At 41.6% G+C, this 19,239-nt stretch overlaps 1 protein-coding gene across 1 annotated transcript in view; it reads left to right on the top strand.

Annotated features, from left to right (window-relative positions):
- The window catches only part of kibra (WW and C2 domain containing protein kibra), a 53,628-nt gene extending 39,147 nt beyond the window's left edge, over positions 1–14,481 (top strand). Inside the window, exons 13-16 of the mRNA XM_080284378.1 lie at positions 1,829–1,973; positions 5,982–6,172; positions 12,352–12,485; positions 12,721–14,481. Of these exons, the coding sequence (XP_080140504.1) occupies positions 1,829–1,973; positions 5,982–6,172; positions 12,352–12,485; positions 12,721–13,288 (1,038 nt within the window). The 3' untranslated portion in view covers positions 13,289–14,481. The remainder of the gene's footprint in view (positions 1–1,828; positions 1,974–5,981; positions 6,173–12,351; positions 12,486–12,720) is intronic.
- The last annotated feature ends 4,758 nt before the right edge of the window (positions 14,482–19,239 follow it).

Below are 19,239 nucleotides of genomic sequence, written 5' to 3'. Positions count from 1 at the left end.
ACCACTGTATTACTACTCTGATTATTATTATTATTATTGATATGTTTTAAAACCATATTATTATGCCTATGAACATGTACCACCATTTATGAACCAATACTGTGCCGGAAAATGCACTCAAAGTTCGGTAATAGCAGATGGAACAATTTGGAATTTATTAATTTGTAAGTACTGTATTTAGTTTTTTATTACTCAACAGTAACATAAATTTCTGAACTAAAAAGTACTAAAGCATTTCCATTTTCTAAAAGTATGCATTTCAAGCCAGACAGCCCAAATTTGTCCAGTTCAATGGGCCACACTTCCACTCACACACCATTCAAGCCCCAGGAATCTTGGCTCTATCTGATACGCCAAAAACATTCACCACGTTCTGTGGCTTCATATAAACGTACCCGATAGTCAGTCTGAACGCTGTCACGTTAAAAAGGGGTGCCAAATCCCAGATCATGCACTTCTTCTCTCAATATTCATCCAGCCAGCTCAATTTCTTGTCAGTCTCTTAGCTTCACCGACTTCCAAACCTCTCTTTCTCACACACTCATCTACAATATCTCTCCACCTTCTCCTTGGCCTACCTTGCCTCCTCTTGCCTTCATATTTGCTCAGATATACCTTTTTCACCACTATTGTTATCCATTCCCTCCACATGACCATACCATCTCAGTACTCTCTGTTCAGTTCTGATGTCCATAGACTTCCTCATTTCACATCTTTCACGAATCCCATTATTTCGTATCCTGTCCACTCTCTGTACTCCACATACATTCCTCAGCAGTCCCATCTCCACTGCTCTCACCCTTGACTTGTCAGTTTCATGCCACACCATATTTACACCATATTCTGACATTCACACATTAAAGTTGGCAGTAACACTTCTTCATGTAAGTCACGTGCAGCTGCAACAGTCAGGCCTCTGTTTCTTATCAAGGCCTCACTCCATCTGTAAGTGAGAAAAAGGGTGAAGATGATGATGAATGACGATGCAAAGCAGTAATTAGGTGGTACATTTAGCAGGTAAAATGGTTGCAATAATGATATCCAGCAAACTTATCATACCATGAACAAAGTACCAGTGGAAGTCACTTGTATGAACCTTGTCATCATCAGAATCTCCTATACTGTACATTGATTACTTCAGGGAACACTTAGACAGGATAGCCATGATGGAATTCTTTCCAAGGTTCTTTATTACTTTGCCTTTACTATTTCTCTTTCAGTCATACGTCATCATTCTTATATTTCTACATCATACTTGATCTTCTTCAGTACTCAGTCTCACTTTCCATGATTTTCTTTTGTATCCTGTCTGTTTGTACTCATTATGTCTGTCACCTCAAAGTAATTTTCATTTCCCATTAAACACTGCCACAGCTTATTCTCATTTCCAATAGCATTTCTTCCATTCCAAAGGTCTAAGCAACTGTTCTGTCTGCCACTTATGCTGTCTACCCTACGTATGACTGCATTTGTTCTGAAAAAGATAATTTCTTTCATTCACTGTCTCAGTTTCATTTCCATAAGAGAATATCAGAAGCATCTCAGTTACACAGAGACCTCTTCAGCTCCACACTAAGCATCCTACTCTTCGCAGAATAGCTAAGTTTTCTCGCAATATGTTGTCTCTTTAACCTGAACCTCCATATTGCCATATTTACACAGCAAAGGTCCTTGGAAATATAAACTCATATCCCTCACTGAAGCCCAAACATTGATTTGTTAATAACAAATGTTAAGAATTAGATTAGCTGTAGATCATTAGGATTTATATGCTGTTAATAGTATTGTCAATTGTGAATATAATCAGGATAAAATTTGTTTATTTCAGCTTAACCGAAGTGACAGTGACAGCTGTGTCCCAATGTACAGACGAGCACCATTCCAGCGAGGCACAGCAGAGAGGAGGTCTCTAAGATGGAAGGGCCGGCTAGGAGGCTCACTCAGATTATCTTCAAGTTCTCCTGGTTCATCAGGTGAGATAATAAGTTCAAAATAAAATTCCATGAAGCTAAGACTTAGAGTGTATTTGTAAGAATGGGATCTGTCAACATAACTAAAATGGACATAGTCACTGAGACTTACATATTTTGATACCTAGAGCTCATAAGCTATTGAATATTTAGTGTACACTAATAAATTCCCTTCCCACTCTCTAACATTTAAACTTCTTGATCATTGTTGGCATTGTCATCTTTCCAGTTGTCTCATATTCACATGTGGGTAGGGAAATTTAAAGCAAGGTTCTTTTGTTCCATTGGAGGATTTTGAATGATGCACATTTGTGCCCATATCCATCCTGTGGGCAGGAAGCACAGAGCTTACAGACCCATATCTTAAGATACAAGGATTGTACCCTTTGGGATTGTCACTTCCATACACATTTGTGGCAAAGTACCGATTCAGTTAACAGATTCATGGATGTAGAGGTGAAGTATGCAAGAGGACTGCTGGGCCTCAGGTAACAGGCTGTTAAATCAGTGTCCAGAATAGAGGGGAGAGGGATGGATGGTGTTAGAGAAGAATACCTTTACTTAGTAGCATTGGTGTAACAAGGCAACATGTTCCATTTTTCCTATCCTATCCCCCAGAACAGTGATAGTGGACTCCAGGAGAGCAGCAGCTTCAGTCTGCAGTTAACTGGGTTCATGTCCAAATGAACCTGAAGCAATAACAACAACAACAATAATAATACCACCACCTCACACACTGGTGGTCAAAGTTTTTGATCGTTCTTCCGTTATGTATTTCTGCCTATAAACATAGAGCTTGATTGGATCCAGGATTTATTATACAGTAAACCCTCTATAATTTGGATTAATTGGGGGAACCCTATGTCAAATTATCAAAAAATCTGAATTATTGGAGCTTATGCTTGCCCCTATCCCCAAATCACATCCACGCTCACTAAAACATGGCTTTTTCTCAAAAACATTGAAAAGTACAGTATTTTATTACTTTATACTCAAAGAATGCACAAGACAATAAATAAAATAGTGTCAAACCTTGATAATGAAGTCTTGCAACACAGTAGTAGAGTACAGTACACTTACCTGTACTGAAGGTACAGTACTGTACTCTTCTTAAAAATTACATTTATTACAACAATTATTTTTACAAAAACTGTTCACGTCCACTTATGACTGGAACCCTTTTAGAACTTGTGTCGCTTAATTCAGATTTCTATCTGAATTAAAATTATTTCTCTGGCAGTCAAAAAAGATCCGAATTAACCGCTTTCCGAATTCTTCAGGTTCAAAGTAGAGAGGGTTTACTGTATATATACATATACATATATGTATATACAGTGGCAGAGTGTGCATTTCATACACGGGTGAACCAGGGTTCGCACCTCGCCAGGGTAATAAACTTTGGGAGTGTTCACCCGGCCATGTACTGCATTGGCGGACACAAGGGGTGCTGTGGTTGAACCAGTATCACTTACTGTAAAGTATGCTTGCACCCAGTCGGCTTGCGTGGGCCGATTACACTCGGTTCACAGACTACACAAACATCCAAAGCCACTTCAACACAACAATTACACTTACAAGCACTTCTCACCCTACATACAATCTGTACCAGACAGCCTAAGCCACTTGGTAAAAATACATTGGCTGTATTGTCCCGACTTTGGTCGGGGTAGGCCGGTCCTGCAGTGGATACTCAAACAGCTGATGATGATGATGATATATATATACTGTATTGTGTATATATATATATATATATATATATATATATATATATACTGTATATATATATGTATGTATGTACAGTATATCTATTGCAAGACACCTTAATCCCTTAAGGAGTGGTCACAAACAAATTGCTTCCTTGTTGCCCTGTCCCCCACCATTTTCCAGCTCTCATATACCTCTTCACTCCATCCCTCCATCTCATCCTTGGCCTCCCCCTCCCTCCCCCCCTCCACCTCTCTCACATACACTCTCCTTATCAGTCTCTCACTCTTTGTCCTCTCCACATGGCCAAACCACCTCAGTGTGTTTCTCATAACGCTTCCTATCACATCCACACCACAGTGTTCCTTCACTTCCTCATTTGTCAGTGTGTCTGTCTATGTGACTCCACAGGCTCCTGTCAAATAACTCATTTTTACTGCTTTCTTGACTTCTGTCCCTCCAACAAGGTCCAAACTTAACTTTCATACATTAGAGTTGGTATCACAGTACTGTCATGTTGTAACTTTTTCACTTCCATGCTCACTTCCTTGTTCCTGATCACTGCTTTCAAAGAACCAGTAACCTTTCTTCCTTGTTGTAACCTTTCAAGGACATTACCCACAAAACTTCCATCCTTACTCATCACACTACCCAAGTACTTAAACGCACTCACATTTTCCATATATATCATCCATCCATCCATCATCCAGTCCTACATTGCCCCATGAGGAGCATAGGAGCCCAGGGCTAGGCAGGTTAGTCCTGACATTTAAGATGAGAGTGACCCGCCTCACTCATCCCTGAGTGTCTTTACGTGAGCGGTAACCCCAACCACCCCTTGGATATAAACCTTCACCGGCTCAATCCAATTGGGGTGCCGCAATTACCAATTAAACCACCAGCTGCCATAATTTGGTTATATGGTTACCACCCAGCGTAGTAAATGGTTTCCTGGTGTACAGGAAACCATTCAGCTTCCCACTCAGTGTAGAGTCACCCATAGGCAGAAAGAACAGGAAAGAATGAAGAAAAGAGAGACAGAAGAGGGAGTGTAAAGTCACCCATAGACAGAAGGACAAGGAAAGAATGAAGTAAAGAAAGAAACGGAAATAATTGCAAAAAAAAATCTTTAGTACTCCCCCCCCTCCCCCCAAGTAGTCACAAATTATATGTGATTACTTGTTTATTAACACTAAATTAACCCGTGGATTGCGCAGTTACCTTTTTCTATCCCACCCCGTGGTGTGCAAAAAATGAAAAAAAAAAAAGTTTTTAGTTTTTGTTTATTATAAACTTGAAGATAAACATCCAGGGCATCATCTACTGAAAGAAAAAATAATTTTTTTTTTTTTCTCTCTCTCTCTCTCTCTCTCTCTCTCTCTCTCTCTCTCTTCGTCTTTGCATAGGGCCATGCATAAGTTTACGTAGGGGAGTAGTAAGAAAAAAAAACAAGAAATTTTTTTTTGTTTTTATTATAAACTTGAAGATAAACATCCAGGGCATCATCTGGTGAAAAGAATAAATCTCTTTCTCTTTGTCCTTGCATAGCGCCATGTGTAACTTTGCATGGGGATGGAGTAGTTAGCGATACTGCACAGCCAGCACAGCCTGGGCTGTGGCTTGCAATGCAACGCTACCCAGCCTGAGCTGTGGCTTGCAATCCACAGGTTAAAGAGGTGTTTATAAAGCAATAAAAATAAACAATAAAAGCAATTTGGTGCATTGCATTGGCTAGGATAGGATAGGAGATTGCATAGGTGGAGGGATGCAACTGTCACTTAATTATGTAACTTTCTGCACATATTTGCTTCACCTTACAATCAATTTAACTAAAATGTAACCCTTTGAATAATCACTAAGTCACACCTCAGTCAGAGTTAGACTTATTGGAAATTCCGTCTTCTGCAAGGTGGACTTACCGAGGTTGTACTGTGTGTGTGCAAGGTTGACTTGTTGAGGTTCTACTGTGTGTGTGTGTATGTATGTATATATATAAATAGATAGATAGATATATGTATATATTACTCTCCTTTGTCCTGTTGAACTGGACTCTTCTGATGCCTGTCTGTCATTGCCATATACCTTCTTAAGTTCATGAGAATTTCCAGCATCTGCTCCCACTGATTGTAGTGGCCTTCTTAGTGGACTGTAGGAAAGCAATACTGGTTCTTATTTTATCATTACCACTGTCATTGTCATCCTCATCATCTGTATCGTCATCAGCAGCAGCCAGACCCTTATTCTCTGACACTTATTATTTATGTGATGTGAATAACAGTCTGATTATTCCTTTCTATGTCTGGCCAGGTTTGAAGGGTGGGCGTACCTCTCTGGACCTTGAACTGGACTTGGCAGCTCAGCAACGACGCCTGCGACAACTTCATGAGGAGTTGGAGGGTCTGCGCAGTCTAAAAACCCAACTAGAGGGAGTCAAAAACTCCCCTGATCCCCCTGCCTGGCTCACTGATCAGACCACCATGACCAGTGTTCTCTCTCAGGTTATTATACATGCCTACATTACTGCACAGTATTATGTCTTCCCATTTTTTTTTGTGTTCATAAAATTTTATTTAGTATTAGCAACTTTCTTACTGTATTGGCAATGGTTGGTGAAGAAAGTGGGCATTGAGGAGCAGATTGCAAGAGTGTTTATGACAGTGTACAAAGACACAAGTACCAAAGTAAGAATGACTCATCGAGTGTTGGAGTGCAACAGGGAATTATTCTGAACCCTTCGCTGTTTACTATGGTGCTTGAAGCATTGGTAAGTGACTAGAATGGCTTCCCTTGGGAGTTGTATGCCAGTGACTTAGTGTTGATTGCAGATAGTAAGGGGTTGGCTGTAGGGAAATACTGGTGGTAGAGAGAGAGAGAATGGAGTCAGGTTAAGAGTAAATGTGGATAAAGGTGAAGTGCTGATCAGACAAGTGGATGGTGGGAGTGCGGTAGCAGAAGTTGTATGGCCGTATACCATGTTTCATGAGGATGTCAGAAACGTGCTAGATGTAATAGGCTTTGATTGCTTTCTTTCAGGGATGAATGAGGAGAGTGGGGATAGACCTGCCAGGTATGCTTTTAGAGTGTGTTGAAGGATTTTATTGATAATGTGACCAGTGCTTTTGTGTGTGTGTGTGTGTGTGTGTGTGTGTGTGTGTGTGCATGCATGTGCGCAGGTGCATGTGTGCTTGCATATGTGTGTATGTGTGTAGGGGTGGGACTCCATTGTTACTCTTAAGGGGATGTCCCCTTTAGGCTCAGGATTGTATGCTACATGTGTGAAAAGTTCATTTTGTTTTTGAAGGCTCCAGCCTGCTTGCATGCGTCAGCCTCATCATCTAATGGCGGCTCTCCATGCTGCTCGATCTCTGGCAGCTTCCCCATTCAGTCCCTTATCCCTGAGGCCTCACTCAGTGACCTCGTCCCGGGTCTTTTTCGGTCTTCCTCTCGTAGCCCTACCCATGACATTAACACTTCTGACTTTCTGCACCCAGTTATCATCCCCAATCCTCTCCACATACCCAGACCATCACAACACCAATACACTCCAGTCCCATCTTTCCCCTCAACTCCTCCATTGCAAACCTAGCCCCCCCAGGCCTCACACTCAGGAACACACTGCACATCCACCTAATCATTGCCATTTCTGTACATTTGAGCCTGCAAATATCCTCTTTACTACCCAGGTCTCACTGCCATACAGCATCACACTGCTAACACATGCTGCATACAAAGATCCCTTAGCACGGAGGTAGAGCCCTCTCAGTGCCAGGAGAGGCAACAGCTCCCTGAACTTCTTCCAGCGACTCCTAACTCTAGCCACAGAGCTAGCTCCAGCACCACCTCCAGCACTAACATGTCTTCCATATAACAAAAGTCTTCCACACACTCAAGAGACTCACCAGCAATTTCAGTCCTCTTGCACCTGACAATCTCCACCTGCTCTCCCAGACACATTGCACACATGAAATCAGCATTATCTCGCAGTCTGCCTCTAATACCACTACACCTCTTATGCACCCACTTATCACAGACATTGCACAAGATGGAATTAGTTCCTACTCTCTTGTGGCAAATCACATATACAGTATATGACCACTCTCCTTCTTTGACAGTACCAACACCATCACTTTGTTCTTTCAGCATTTACTCCTAGGTCTATGTGCCCCTACCATCTCTCCACTTCCTAAATCTTTCCTCTGCCTTCCTTTCATTCTCTGCAATCAGCACTAAATCATCAGCATGCAACATCTCCCACAGGAGTCCATTTCTGAAGTCATGTGAGAGGGTTTCAAGTACCATGATAAACAACAAGGGGATCAAAACTGACTCCTGGTGCACACCAACATTCACGGGAAACTCATGGGTGCGAGCATCCACATACATGGCCAAAACCACCCTAACTAGCCACTCCTCGATCCCAAGCTTTCTCATTGCCCATATCACCACCTCTCTAGGGACTCTGCAAAAGCCCTTCTCCAAATCAACAGAAACGAAGTATAGCTCCCTTTTCTTTCCAGTATGTTTTTCTTGATGCCATCAAACGGTGAATATGGCATTAGTGGTCCCTTTGCATGGCATAAACCCAAACTGCCTCTCATCAATATTCACTCTTTCTCTAAACCTACCTTCTAGAACTCTGTCCATTACCTTCATTATCTTGTCTAAAAGTTTTATGCCTCTATAATTTCCTCTTTACAGGGCATCACCCTTCCCCTTGTACAGTTCCTCATTTCTTTCCAATATGCTTTTCCTGAAGCTGTCGAACAGTGAGTTTGGCATCAGTGGTCCCTTTGCCTGGCATAAACCCAAACTGCATCTCATCAATATTCACTCTTTCTCTAAACATACCTTCTAGAACTCTGTCCATTACCTTCACTGTCTGGTCTAAAAGTTTTATGCCTCTATTATTTCCTCTTTCCAGGGCATCACCTTGTACACATTTACAGTTACACTCTTCAGGCAGTCATCTGGGACAACACACTCATCCATCCATCCATCCATCATCTAATCCTACATTGCCCCATGAGGAGCGTAGGAGTCCGGGGCTAGGAAAGTTGGGCCTGGCATTTAAGATGAGAGTGACCAGCATCACTCATCCCCGAGTGGCATTACTTGAGCAATAAACCCCAACCTTCCCTTGGATATAAACCTTCATCGGCTCAATCCGATTGGAGCACCTTTATTACCCACTAAACCACTAGGAGCCAAAATTTGGTTATATGGTTACCACCTAGCGTAGTAAATGGTTTCCTGGTGTACAGGAAACAATTTGGCTTGTCACTCAGTGTAGAGTCACCCACAGGCAGAAGGATATATAATCATATTTATCTGGTCAATGACATACCTCACTCCTATATCTCCTGAGGCTTTCAACATTTCAGCATTCAACCCAGACACATCTGCTGCCTTCCCCACCTACATCCTGCCTCTTGCCTTGCTCACATTAGCTGCTTCAATCAAAGGCCAAGGGCCAAACCCTGGATCTGCAGGCTCCAAACCTTCCATGTCCTTGTCAAACCCCTCATTTAACAGCTAGCTGTAATGCTTTCTCGTTGCATCTTTAATATCCCCACTGTTCCACTACCCTTCCTGCATCATTCATCACACACCACTTACCTATGGTATCCCTTTTCTCCCTCTTCATCTGATTTGCCTCCTTAAATATCATATTCTTCCTTTCCACACAATTCAGGTTATCAAGTAAAAGTCTTTGTGACTCAGACTTCATCCTGTTAACCACTTTTCTGGCCCTATGCTTGGCAGCCAGGTATTCCTCTCTTTTACTGCCCTTCTTCCATTCCCAGAAAAGCCTTATTTTCTCCATAACTTCAGTTTCTACACTCTTATCCCACCTCCAAGGTACATTATGTCTTGGTGAGCTTCTTGTCCATCCACATACTGAGAAGTGTAATTTTTTATTGTTGTGAAACTTCTTTGTCAAAAGGGAGGTGTCACATGTAGGTGGAGCATACAGAAATGTATATAACCAGATGGATATGTAGTTTCATTTCATTTTCATTTTGTTTACAAAGGCTTCAATGTGCTTGCGTGCATTGGTCTTGGTCACCTGATGGAGGCTACCCATATTGCTTGATCTTCAGCAGCTTCTCTATTCAGTCCCTTATCCATGAGATCACACTGTATGACCTCTTTCTAAGTTTTTCTCGGTCTGCCTTTCACAACTCTACCTTCAGCATTCAAACCTTTTACCCTCTGCACCCAGTTATCATCCTCTATCCTCTCCACATACCCAGATCATCTCATACAGCCTCTTCTCATCACAGTACTAATACACTCAACTCCCATCCTTTCCCTGAACTCCTCATTCACCGTCCTAACACCCCACTCCAGGCCTTTCATGGAAGGGTGCACTACACATCCATATGATCATTATCATCTCCATATTTGAGCTTACAGATATCCTCTTCCCTAACTGCTCGGGTTTCACTACCATGCAGTATTACACTCCCAATGCATGCTATGTATGAAGACCCCTTAGTGTGGATGGAGTCTTCAAACACTGCGTACCCTAGCTACTCCAGTCCCACCTCTAGCACATACCATGTCTCCCAAATCACAAAACTCCTCCATACACTCAGAAACTCTCCAACAGAAATAATCCATTCCCACCTCTCTCTTTGTGTGTGCTGTCCTTTATATACCACACACACAAAATCAGCATTGTTTTTCAAGGAACCTTTAATACCACTACTTCTCGTATGCACCCACTTATCACAAACACTTTACCAGATGGACTTACTTCCCTAACATGTGGGCAGACTGTACTTGGCCATACTCCTGCTATAATGGTACTCCCACCTGCCGTAGATATCATCACTTGTTTTTTCAAACCATTGTACCCCTTTCCATCTTTACACTTCCTAAATCTTTCCTCCATTAACCTCTCATTATCAACGATCAGCATCATGTCGTTAGCCTACAACATTTCCCATTAGAGTCCACCTCTACAGTCTTGCGAGAGAGCTTCAAGCACTGTAATAAACAATAAGGGGCATTAAACGGGTTCCCGATGCACAGCAACATTCATGGAAAATTCATTCCTCAAATCTCTGTTCACTCTTATTACCTGCATGCTAGCACCCACTTATATTGCCATAATCAGTCTTACATGGAGGTGGATGGGGGCACCCATCATCCACTTGTTGTAGTGCTGCCTATTTCATCCTTCACATCTCTCATTCTTTTCATGTGTCTATCCTTCTCTCTTCCTGTTTCTGGTATCCTTCCTGTCACTATTTATTGCATTTCAGTCCACTTTAGGTGGCTTTGCACTGAGTGATAAGCAGAATGGCTTCTTGTAACTCAGGAAACCATTTACAATGGTGGGTGGTAACCATATAACCAAATAATGTGGTGACCTGGAGCCTACTTTGGTGCCTTTGTTAACTGGGTGGAGAGATGCAAATGTGGTGTCTACCTAGGAACCAAACATCAGTGCTAATCCCCACACCTCGCTGTGGTGAGGTGCTGTTAACCTCATGGGAACATTGGTTCACTGTATGGAGCAGCTGTGCAGGGATGGTTGTGTTCCTGCAGGTGGTGGATCTGCTCGATGAGACAGACTGGGGTAGTTCAACAACAACAACCACTCTCACCAACCATTCCTCAGTCCCAAGCTTTCTCATTGCCCACGTCACCACCTCCCCGGGTACTCTGTCTAAACCGATCTCCAACTCAACAAAAGCAAAGCAGAACTTTCTCTTCCATCCCAGAATGATAGAACTGCAAGTGGCTACACAAATGAGCACTTGGAGATTTGCAGGAATTTAAGGCATTCAGGTAGTGATATGAAGGGTGAGACTGAGGTGCTTTGGAGGTGTGGAGAGAATGGATGATGAATATTAGGAGAAAAAAAACTCTAGGAACATGAATGGAAGGTGAGCACTAAGAGGCAGATGTAAAAAGACTTGGAATGAGATGCTACAGAATGACCTCATAGCAAGACTGAAGAAAGCTGTTGCCAGAGATCATGTAGCAAGTGAAACTGACGCATGCAAGCATATCCAAAACCTTTCACAGTGAAACAGACAGAATGAGTCAGGACCATACATTTGTGAGTGCCATGTGGATATTAATTTTATATGATGTGTGTAAAGGCTGAGAGGTATATGAGGGAGGGGGGGGTGAGTTGGGGGGAGGGGAGTCAAATGGTGGGTGACAATGACTTGGAGGCGTTTTGTCTGCGGCCACCCTTTGCAGGATTAGGGTGTCGGGCTATAGATAGATAGATAGATAGCGTAAAGGCTGTAGACCAAGTTTGAAATCAATTGAGTGATGTCTGCCGATGGGTCTGTATGTATTCGTTTATCATTATAATTTTTTTTTTTTATATTTTTATATTTATTTTATGATTTGATACTACATATTCTGTGTGTTTATATTAATGTAATAAGGTAAAGAGGAAGAGGAAGAATTAGTGGAGTTAGTTTTCTTTAACATATATATTTACCACAGAAGTTACTGGTAGAATGTCATAAGGTAAAGGGGAAGAGAAAGAATTAGTGGAGCTAGTTTTCTTTAACATATACAGAACTGCTTGTACCACCAAAGCTATCAGTCGTCTTGTCATTATGAGTTGGTGTTTCTACTGGTAATCAGATGGCATAATTTGGGAGGTCTTAGTGCAGGCCATTAAATCTTTCTTTTTGTTTATCAGGCTACAAAAGGTGGTGGAGTGAAGTCCCCTGAAGATCGGAGGATGGAGAAAATGCTAAGAAAAACATCAAGGGAGATCCACAAGCTTAGAAACTCCAAAACACCCAGGGGTCAACCCGATATGGTTTCATTCAAGTATGTCTTGACATTTTTCATAATTTTGAAATGATGAGTCATTTATATAATTGTAATGATAATTTTGTATAATTTAATTTTATGGAATATTTTGAATAGTCATTGTTTCCTTACCCCATCCTTGGGTGAGAAATGAAGTCTGTATGATGATGGTGAATGATGAGTTTTTCACTTACATTGAGCCTTTACTCTGATACTGTTCTAATTAAGTACTGTATATTATTCTTCCTTTTAGAGAGAAGATGGCATTCTTCTTGAAATCCAGCCCCACCATTCCACCATTGAATATGGATTCGGATAGCGAATTAGCCTCTCCCAGCGAACCTTCAAGTCCACACCTAGCCTCGGCAGCTACATTTCCTTCATTCCCATCTCTCACTCCAGACCATAAAGAATACTCCACACCAAGTCAGAATTCTGGTGAGGAGTCCCATATGCTCATGGAATATGGATCATCTTCATTGCCAATCACTTCTCAAGCTGGCAGTACTTCAATATTACAAGAACCATCCACCTCTTCATCTCATACTTTGAACTGTGCTTCAGTCACCAATAAAAACCCTTCATCACCCACCTTACCCCCAGTCACATCGTCATCATCAGCTGTTTCCTCCAGTTTGCCTGAGTCATCATCAGCGTCCACTTGCGAACCTGAATCTTCCTCAATGTCTTCCCCTGTGCCTGGATGTGCCTCCCCTGTAGTTAGGCAGCTTACTGCCAGGCAATCTACCACTGGTGCCATTCCTAAGGTCTTCCGCCCTGATGTTCTTTTCAGCTCAGAAGACCAGGGTGTGGAGGTGTGATGTACTCATAGGTAGCTATTGTCATTTATTGTTTTATAGTATTTATATTTGCTCATGACTCAGTCTACCCAGTACATAAGGCTAACTGTTATTTATTTACAGAGACCCTGTTTCTAAGCTCTGACAGATGCAAGGGACTAAGCTGTTTTACTTTGTTGAATCTCATTGCTTACAGCTATAACTATTGACACAGGACTGGTAGGTAAATATTTGCTTAATTCAGGGTATCTTTCTTAAGAAGAGGCTTCCACTTGCCTGTGATGCTGGGTAGTCGTCTCATGCTTGCTTTTTTGACAGAAAGATTCCCTAGAATTTATCTGGGATCTTCGCACTTTTGTTACCGACAGATTTTATATTTACATATAATCATAGGGCATTAATTGCTCATGAAGCAAGATCACATATATAAACCGTACAGTAGACAATCATTTATTTCTGCAGGGTGAGGTTGATGTGCTCATCTCATTAAATCATACAGATAAAGTACTGTAGTCCATTTCATTGGGCAAACTATTTATTGCTTCCACTTCTGTCATTTCTTTTCTTCTTTGTTTAAGTATCCTTTCAAGCCCCATCTGTTGGTAGGAAGTAGAGGTTGGAATTATGATAAATTAGGGGTTTTGTACTAAGTCCCTCATATATTCTTGACTGTATTTGTCTCTCATATTTTCATATGGATTTGGATTTACAGTTTGTGAGATAAGTAATATATGAAGTAACTGTCTTATATTTTTATAACTATTTAATAACCAGCGCATAGCCAACTGGTTAATTTGTTTGATGGTCACAATTGATATGTCACTGATTATCAGGCATCAGATATGTGAGAGTCTTCTGTACAGTATATATAAGATGTCTCAAGGAAAGCTAGATCAATTATACTTACAGCCTTTGAACATAACCAGAGGAGGGTGTTTAATACTAAATGTTCCTCTGTTGAAAACTCCTGATCATTCTGTGTTTGGGAGAGTTTGTAATTCTCAAATATCATACTCATGTGAAGACTGGAAATGTATGATTGCTGCATTTCTGTGGCTTCCTAAGCTTTTTGAGCGCTAGTGATGTGCCTGTGGTAGGGAAGATTTTACTAATATGCTAGCAAACCAAGGCTTACCTGTGTACCTGCTCTGCCTCCGAGGTTTGGGAAATTTGTTCTCCCATTTTTTTTTTTCTATATATGGTAAACCCTCTATTTGCACAGTTTTATAACAGTACTAGTGGTCTTTTATTTACTGATTATTCCCCCAAAACAGAATAAAGTCATTAGATGATGGTGAAACCAGTCTTTTTTTTTTTTTTTTTTTTTTTTTTTTTTTTTCCCCCCAGTAGGTTATTGTTCCCAGTAGCACAGGGTTATCAAGGAATGTGACTCCAGTGCTTGTTGAGAGTTTACCGTATAGAACATTTTGGTTCAAGCAGGCACCATATTCTTTGGCTTGTATAGGGAACTTCAACTCGGGTCCAATCCTGACGTTAACGTTTTGTAAGTGTCGTGTGAAGGTTTATCAAAGAGTTGGTAGTTGTCTTGGTACTGAACTATTGGTATTCATGACAGCAAGCAGTGTCAATTGCGTTGGATCTAAGTCCTGTGCTGCCTTTGTAGAGTTGAACTCCTTTTAGCCGCAGTTCAATCATCTCCTCCCAGTTTTTCTGTTTTCTGTGCTTTGGTGTTTTAATACTGGTAAATATGTGAATCTCATGAATTTTCAAAGAATGATTGGTCATCCAAGTTTGGATATCATGTTATAATTAAGTGAAAAATACTTAAAGTATTTTGTATATATTAATGGTTAATGTGCCATAGTGAGAAATGACTGGAAACTGGAGGTCAGTGTCTGTAGCTTGTGATCTCACCAGGTGCAATCTTGGAACTTTAGTAAACCTTACTGCTTGACTGCAGATGTATAATGTACCACAGTTAAAGAATTTATAAGTGGTAAATGTCACCTTTTCTTGACTGTCTAGTTTTTGACCGGTGAAATGTGAGGTTTTCAGCTAAGAACCTTTTATATTGATGATATGTTCATCAGCATTAGTATTAGTAAAGTATTACTGTACGTAGCAGTGATATTGCTGTTCATATATATCATATGTAAGTGTAAATAATGCACTTCCCAGAAATAGCAGTATTATTTAGATAATGAGAATAGTTATCCAGATGCAATCTACTGTATTGTTATATGACTGATCTCTTCTTCCATTCATTAGTGAATATGGTAAACATTGATAATGTGATGATTATGATATTGTAATGATAACTATATCTTTAAATCATACTGTATGTTAAAAGCTCTAAACCTTTAGGAGCATGGTACTGAATCTTGTTGACCTCATTCCTAGAGTAGTAGAGATAGTGTTACCAGTATATAGAAAAATGGCACAGACTTTGGTCCCCACCCTTGCAGTTGAAAGGAGTTCTGTTGTAATAATTTTTATATGGTCATTTATTATGACTTAAACCAAATTATTTTATATATTTGTACATTAGATAGGGTCATCCCCCTAAAGAGTATTTATATATTATATATACCTTGTTTATATTATTGATAGACCTATTGTCTCCTAACAGATTGATAATAATACATAATAGATTTGTATAAGAATACTAATTTGTTACTTCTTCAAACTTTAATACTGAAACATTGAACCAAAAATACATTTTAATTGATTATCATTGTTGAACAGTGAAATTTGTCATACATATTCTTGTTTTGCACCTTAATTAGTTTTTTTTTTTTTAATAAATAAAATGAAAACATTAAATGCCATTCCTGTGCATATTAACATACTGATTATTTTGTGATATCATAGTAGTATGGTCTTGTTTCTCGTATATTTTATAAAAACACTGGTGTAAAAGATAAGACTGTGTAGGAACAAGTTTCATCTCAAGGCAATTGTTCAGCAGTGATATATCACACTGCCTTCATAATCACTGTCCACATACTTTGTAAATATGTAAATATAATAATTATATATGCTATTTCCATGTGCCTTTGGCAGGTACAAATTTGTTATTTATGCTAACAAAGATGAAAAGAATTAAGTATTTGATTATCCTGTATGTGCATTTTCAGCATTAGTGGCTAGTTTGATTTTGTAAGCAGGAGTGAAGCTGTAGATGAATAGTAAGGGACTGAATACTTGAAGATTGATTTATATGATGATGATCTGTGGTACTTACTTTCATTTAGTTTCATCTTATTTATAAAGGCTCCAACATGCTTGCATGCATTGGCCTTGGTCACCTACTAGTGGATCTCCACATTGCTTGATCTCTGGCAGCCTCCCTGTTCAATCCCATATCTCTGAGGTCACACCCTATGACCTCATCCCAGGTCTTTTTTGGTCTGACCCTTGCAACCCTACCCCCAACATCTACTGTACACTTCCTGCTCTCCACATCCAATTGCCATCCTCCATCTTCTCAATATGCCCAAACCATCTCAGTCTACCCTTTCTCATCACAGCACAAATACTCCAGTCCCATCCTTCATCTCGTCTCTTCAATCGTAAACTTTGCTTCCCCAGGTTTTGCATTCAAGGACACACTTCACATCCATCCAATCATTGTCATTTCTGCACATTTGAGCTTATGAATATCCTCATCCTTTACTGCCCAGCTATCACTACCATACAGCATTACACTCCTAATGCCCCAGTCACACTGCAGGTATGACAACGCAAACCACCCGCGACCTGCAAGTCGTGGGTGGTTTTGGTGATGTTTACAACTGGTCTTCATATGTCTCGGTCTAGCCGCAGGCCACCATGGCGACCAAAAACTTGTCGTGAGGTTTTTCTTGTTGCACGAAAAACCTCCCCGCGACCACTGATGTCGTGGCACGGAAGCCACCCGGTGGGCGGCGGGACTGCGTCTGGCTGGCTTATGGACTGCGACTGGTCGGTGACACCTGAGTTTTAAGCGGTGGTTGCCTTCCGGACTGAGGCCGGTCGCTGCCCACTCTGTGCGGTAGCCGTCTGCACTCCGTCAAGGCGACGACTGGACTGCGGCAGCCGCTGTCCACAAGCCTCCTGTCCAAGGTGGTGGTTGAAGTCCAGCTGCTGTCCAGCCGGCGATTGGTCGAGCGACAGGTGGTAGGCTGGACCAAGACCAGCCGCCGGCCAATGCGCAGCTGATGTCGGTCTAGTGGCGGCCTAGAGGTCACGGTCTAAACTGCGACAGGACGCAGACTGGCTGCCGTTTGTCGGCCGCCCGCTGATTACCTGCCGGCCACCCGTCGGTGTCTTGACCTGTGTGTACCTGGCCATGGTTGCCGTTCGGCTGCCCACTGGACAACCACAGATAGCCAATCGGTGGCACGACTGCTCGGAGACCTCCATGATCGGGGACTGGTTTCACGATTTTGAGGTTTGCGACAAGTCGTGCCTGCAGTGTGACTGGGGCATAACACGTTGCATACAAAGTTCCCTCAGCACGGAGGGAGAGCCCTCTCCGTGTCAGGAGAGGCAACAGCTCCTAGAACTTTCCCCAACCATTATTTATCCTAACCACAGAGCTAGCTTCAGCCCCATCTCCATCATGTCATATGTTGCCCTTATAACAAACCTCTTCCACCCACTAAAGATACACACCAGCATGATCAAGCCTTTCCTGCCTGACAATCTCGACATGCATTCCCCGACACAATGCACACATGAAATCGGCATTATCTTGTAGCCTACCGGTACCTCTAATACCACTTCATCTCTTATACACCCATTTGTCACAAATATTTCACAAGATTGAGTAGCTTCCCTCATTCTTGTGGCAAACCACACATGGCCACCCTCCTGCTTTGACAGTACCACCGCCAGTCTTACATATCATTTCTGTTTTACCTGCATTTACTCTCAAACCACTTCCTAAATCTTTCCTCTACAACCCTTACATTCTCTGCAATCAACACCAAGTCATCAGCATACATCTCCCAAGGAAGTCCATTTCTGAAGTCACGTGAGAGCTTCAAACATCATGACAAACAATAAGGGGCTCAAGCCTGACCCCTGACGCACGCCAAGATACACGGAAAACTGATCACTCAAATCACCTTTTACTCATGCGGGTGTGAGCTACATACTTACCAATACCCATTCTAACCATGCAGCCACTCCTCGATCCCAAACCTTCTCATTGTACACTTCTTCACCTTCCTGGGGATTATGTTAAAGGCCTCCAAATCAATGAAAACAAAGTACAACTCGCTTTTCTTTTCCTGAGTCTTTTTCCTGAAGCTGTCAGACAATGAACACGGCATCAGTGGTCCCTTTGCCGGACATAATTCCAAGGAGCGGGGTGGCTCAGTGCTAGAGCACTGGACTGGAGATCGCGAGATCATTAGTTCGCGCCCTGCATGGGTAGCTGCCTTTGCTGGGAGGTGTAGCGCTCTCCTGTAACCCTAGCAGGGCTATGTGATCTATCTAGGTCTAGCTTGGGGGAATAATCCCATCCCTGACATAAACCCGAACTGCATCTCATCAATACTCGCTTTCCATATCATACCTTCTAGGGAACTCTCCATTATTTTCATTATCTGGTTCAAAAGTTTTGTGCCTCTATAATTTCCGCTTTCCAAAGCATCACCTTCGCTAAGACAACACACTCATATATTACCGTATTTATCAAATCCCACTCCTATGCCTAATGAAGCCTTCAGCATTTCAGCAGTCAATCCAGACTACTCGCCAATAGTGAATAATATTTTGCAGTCTTGCTTTGAGGTTTGTAAATATTTGTGACTGGCAGTATTCAAGTGTATATCGATGGTTTTGAACCAAATTACCTGGAAGAGGGTTGTTTTTGTCATCGAGTAGCCCCAGTCTGTCTGGCTGAGCAGATTCATCAACTGTAGGCAGGCAACGACCCCTGCAGAGTCGTCCCTCGAAGGTGTTGTTTGTTTCCCTGGGTAGGAGTCCAGAGCATGTGCTTGATTTTCATTTCTGGAGGTGCG

This window comes from Coenobita brevimanus, chromosome 101 (assembly GCF_032717465.1).
Source record: "Coenobita brevimanus isolate Jiangsu-jjx chromosome 101, ASM3271746v2, whole genome shotgun sequence".
Lineage (NCBI taxonomy): Eukaryota > Metazoa > Arthropoda > Malacostraca > Decapoda > Coenobitidae > Coenobita > Coenobita brevimanus.
This window is presented reverse-complemented; position numbering and strand designations above follow the sequence as displayed.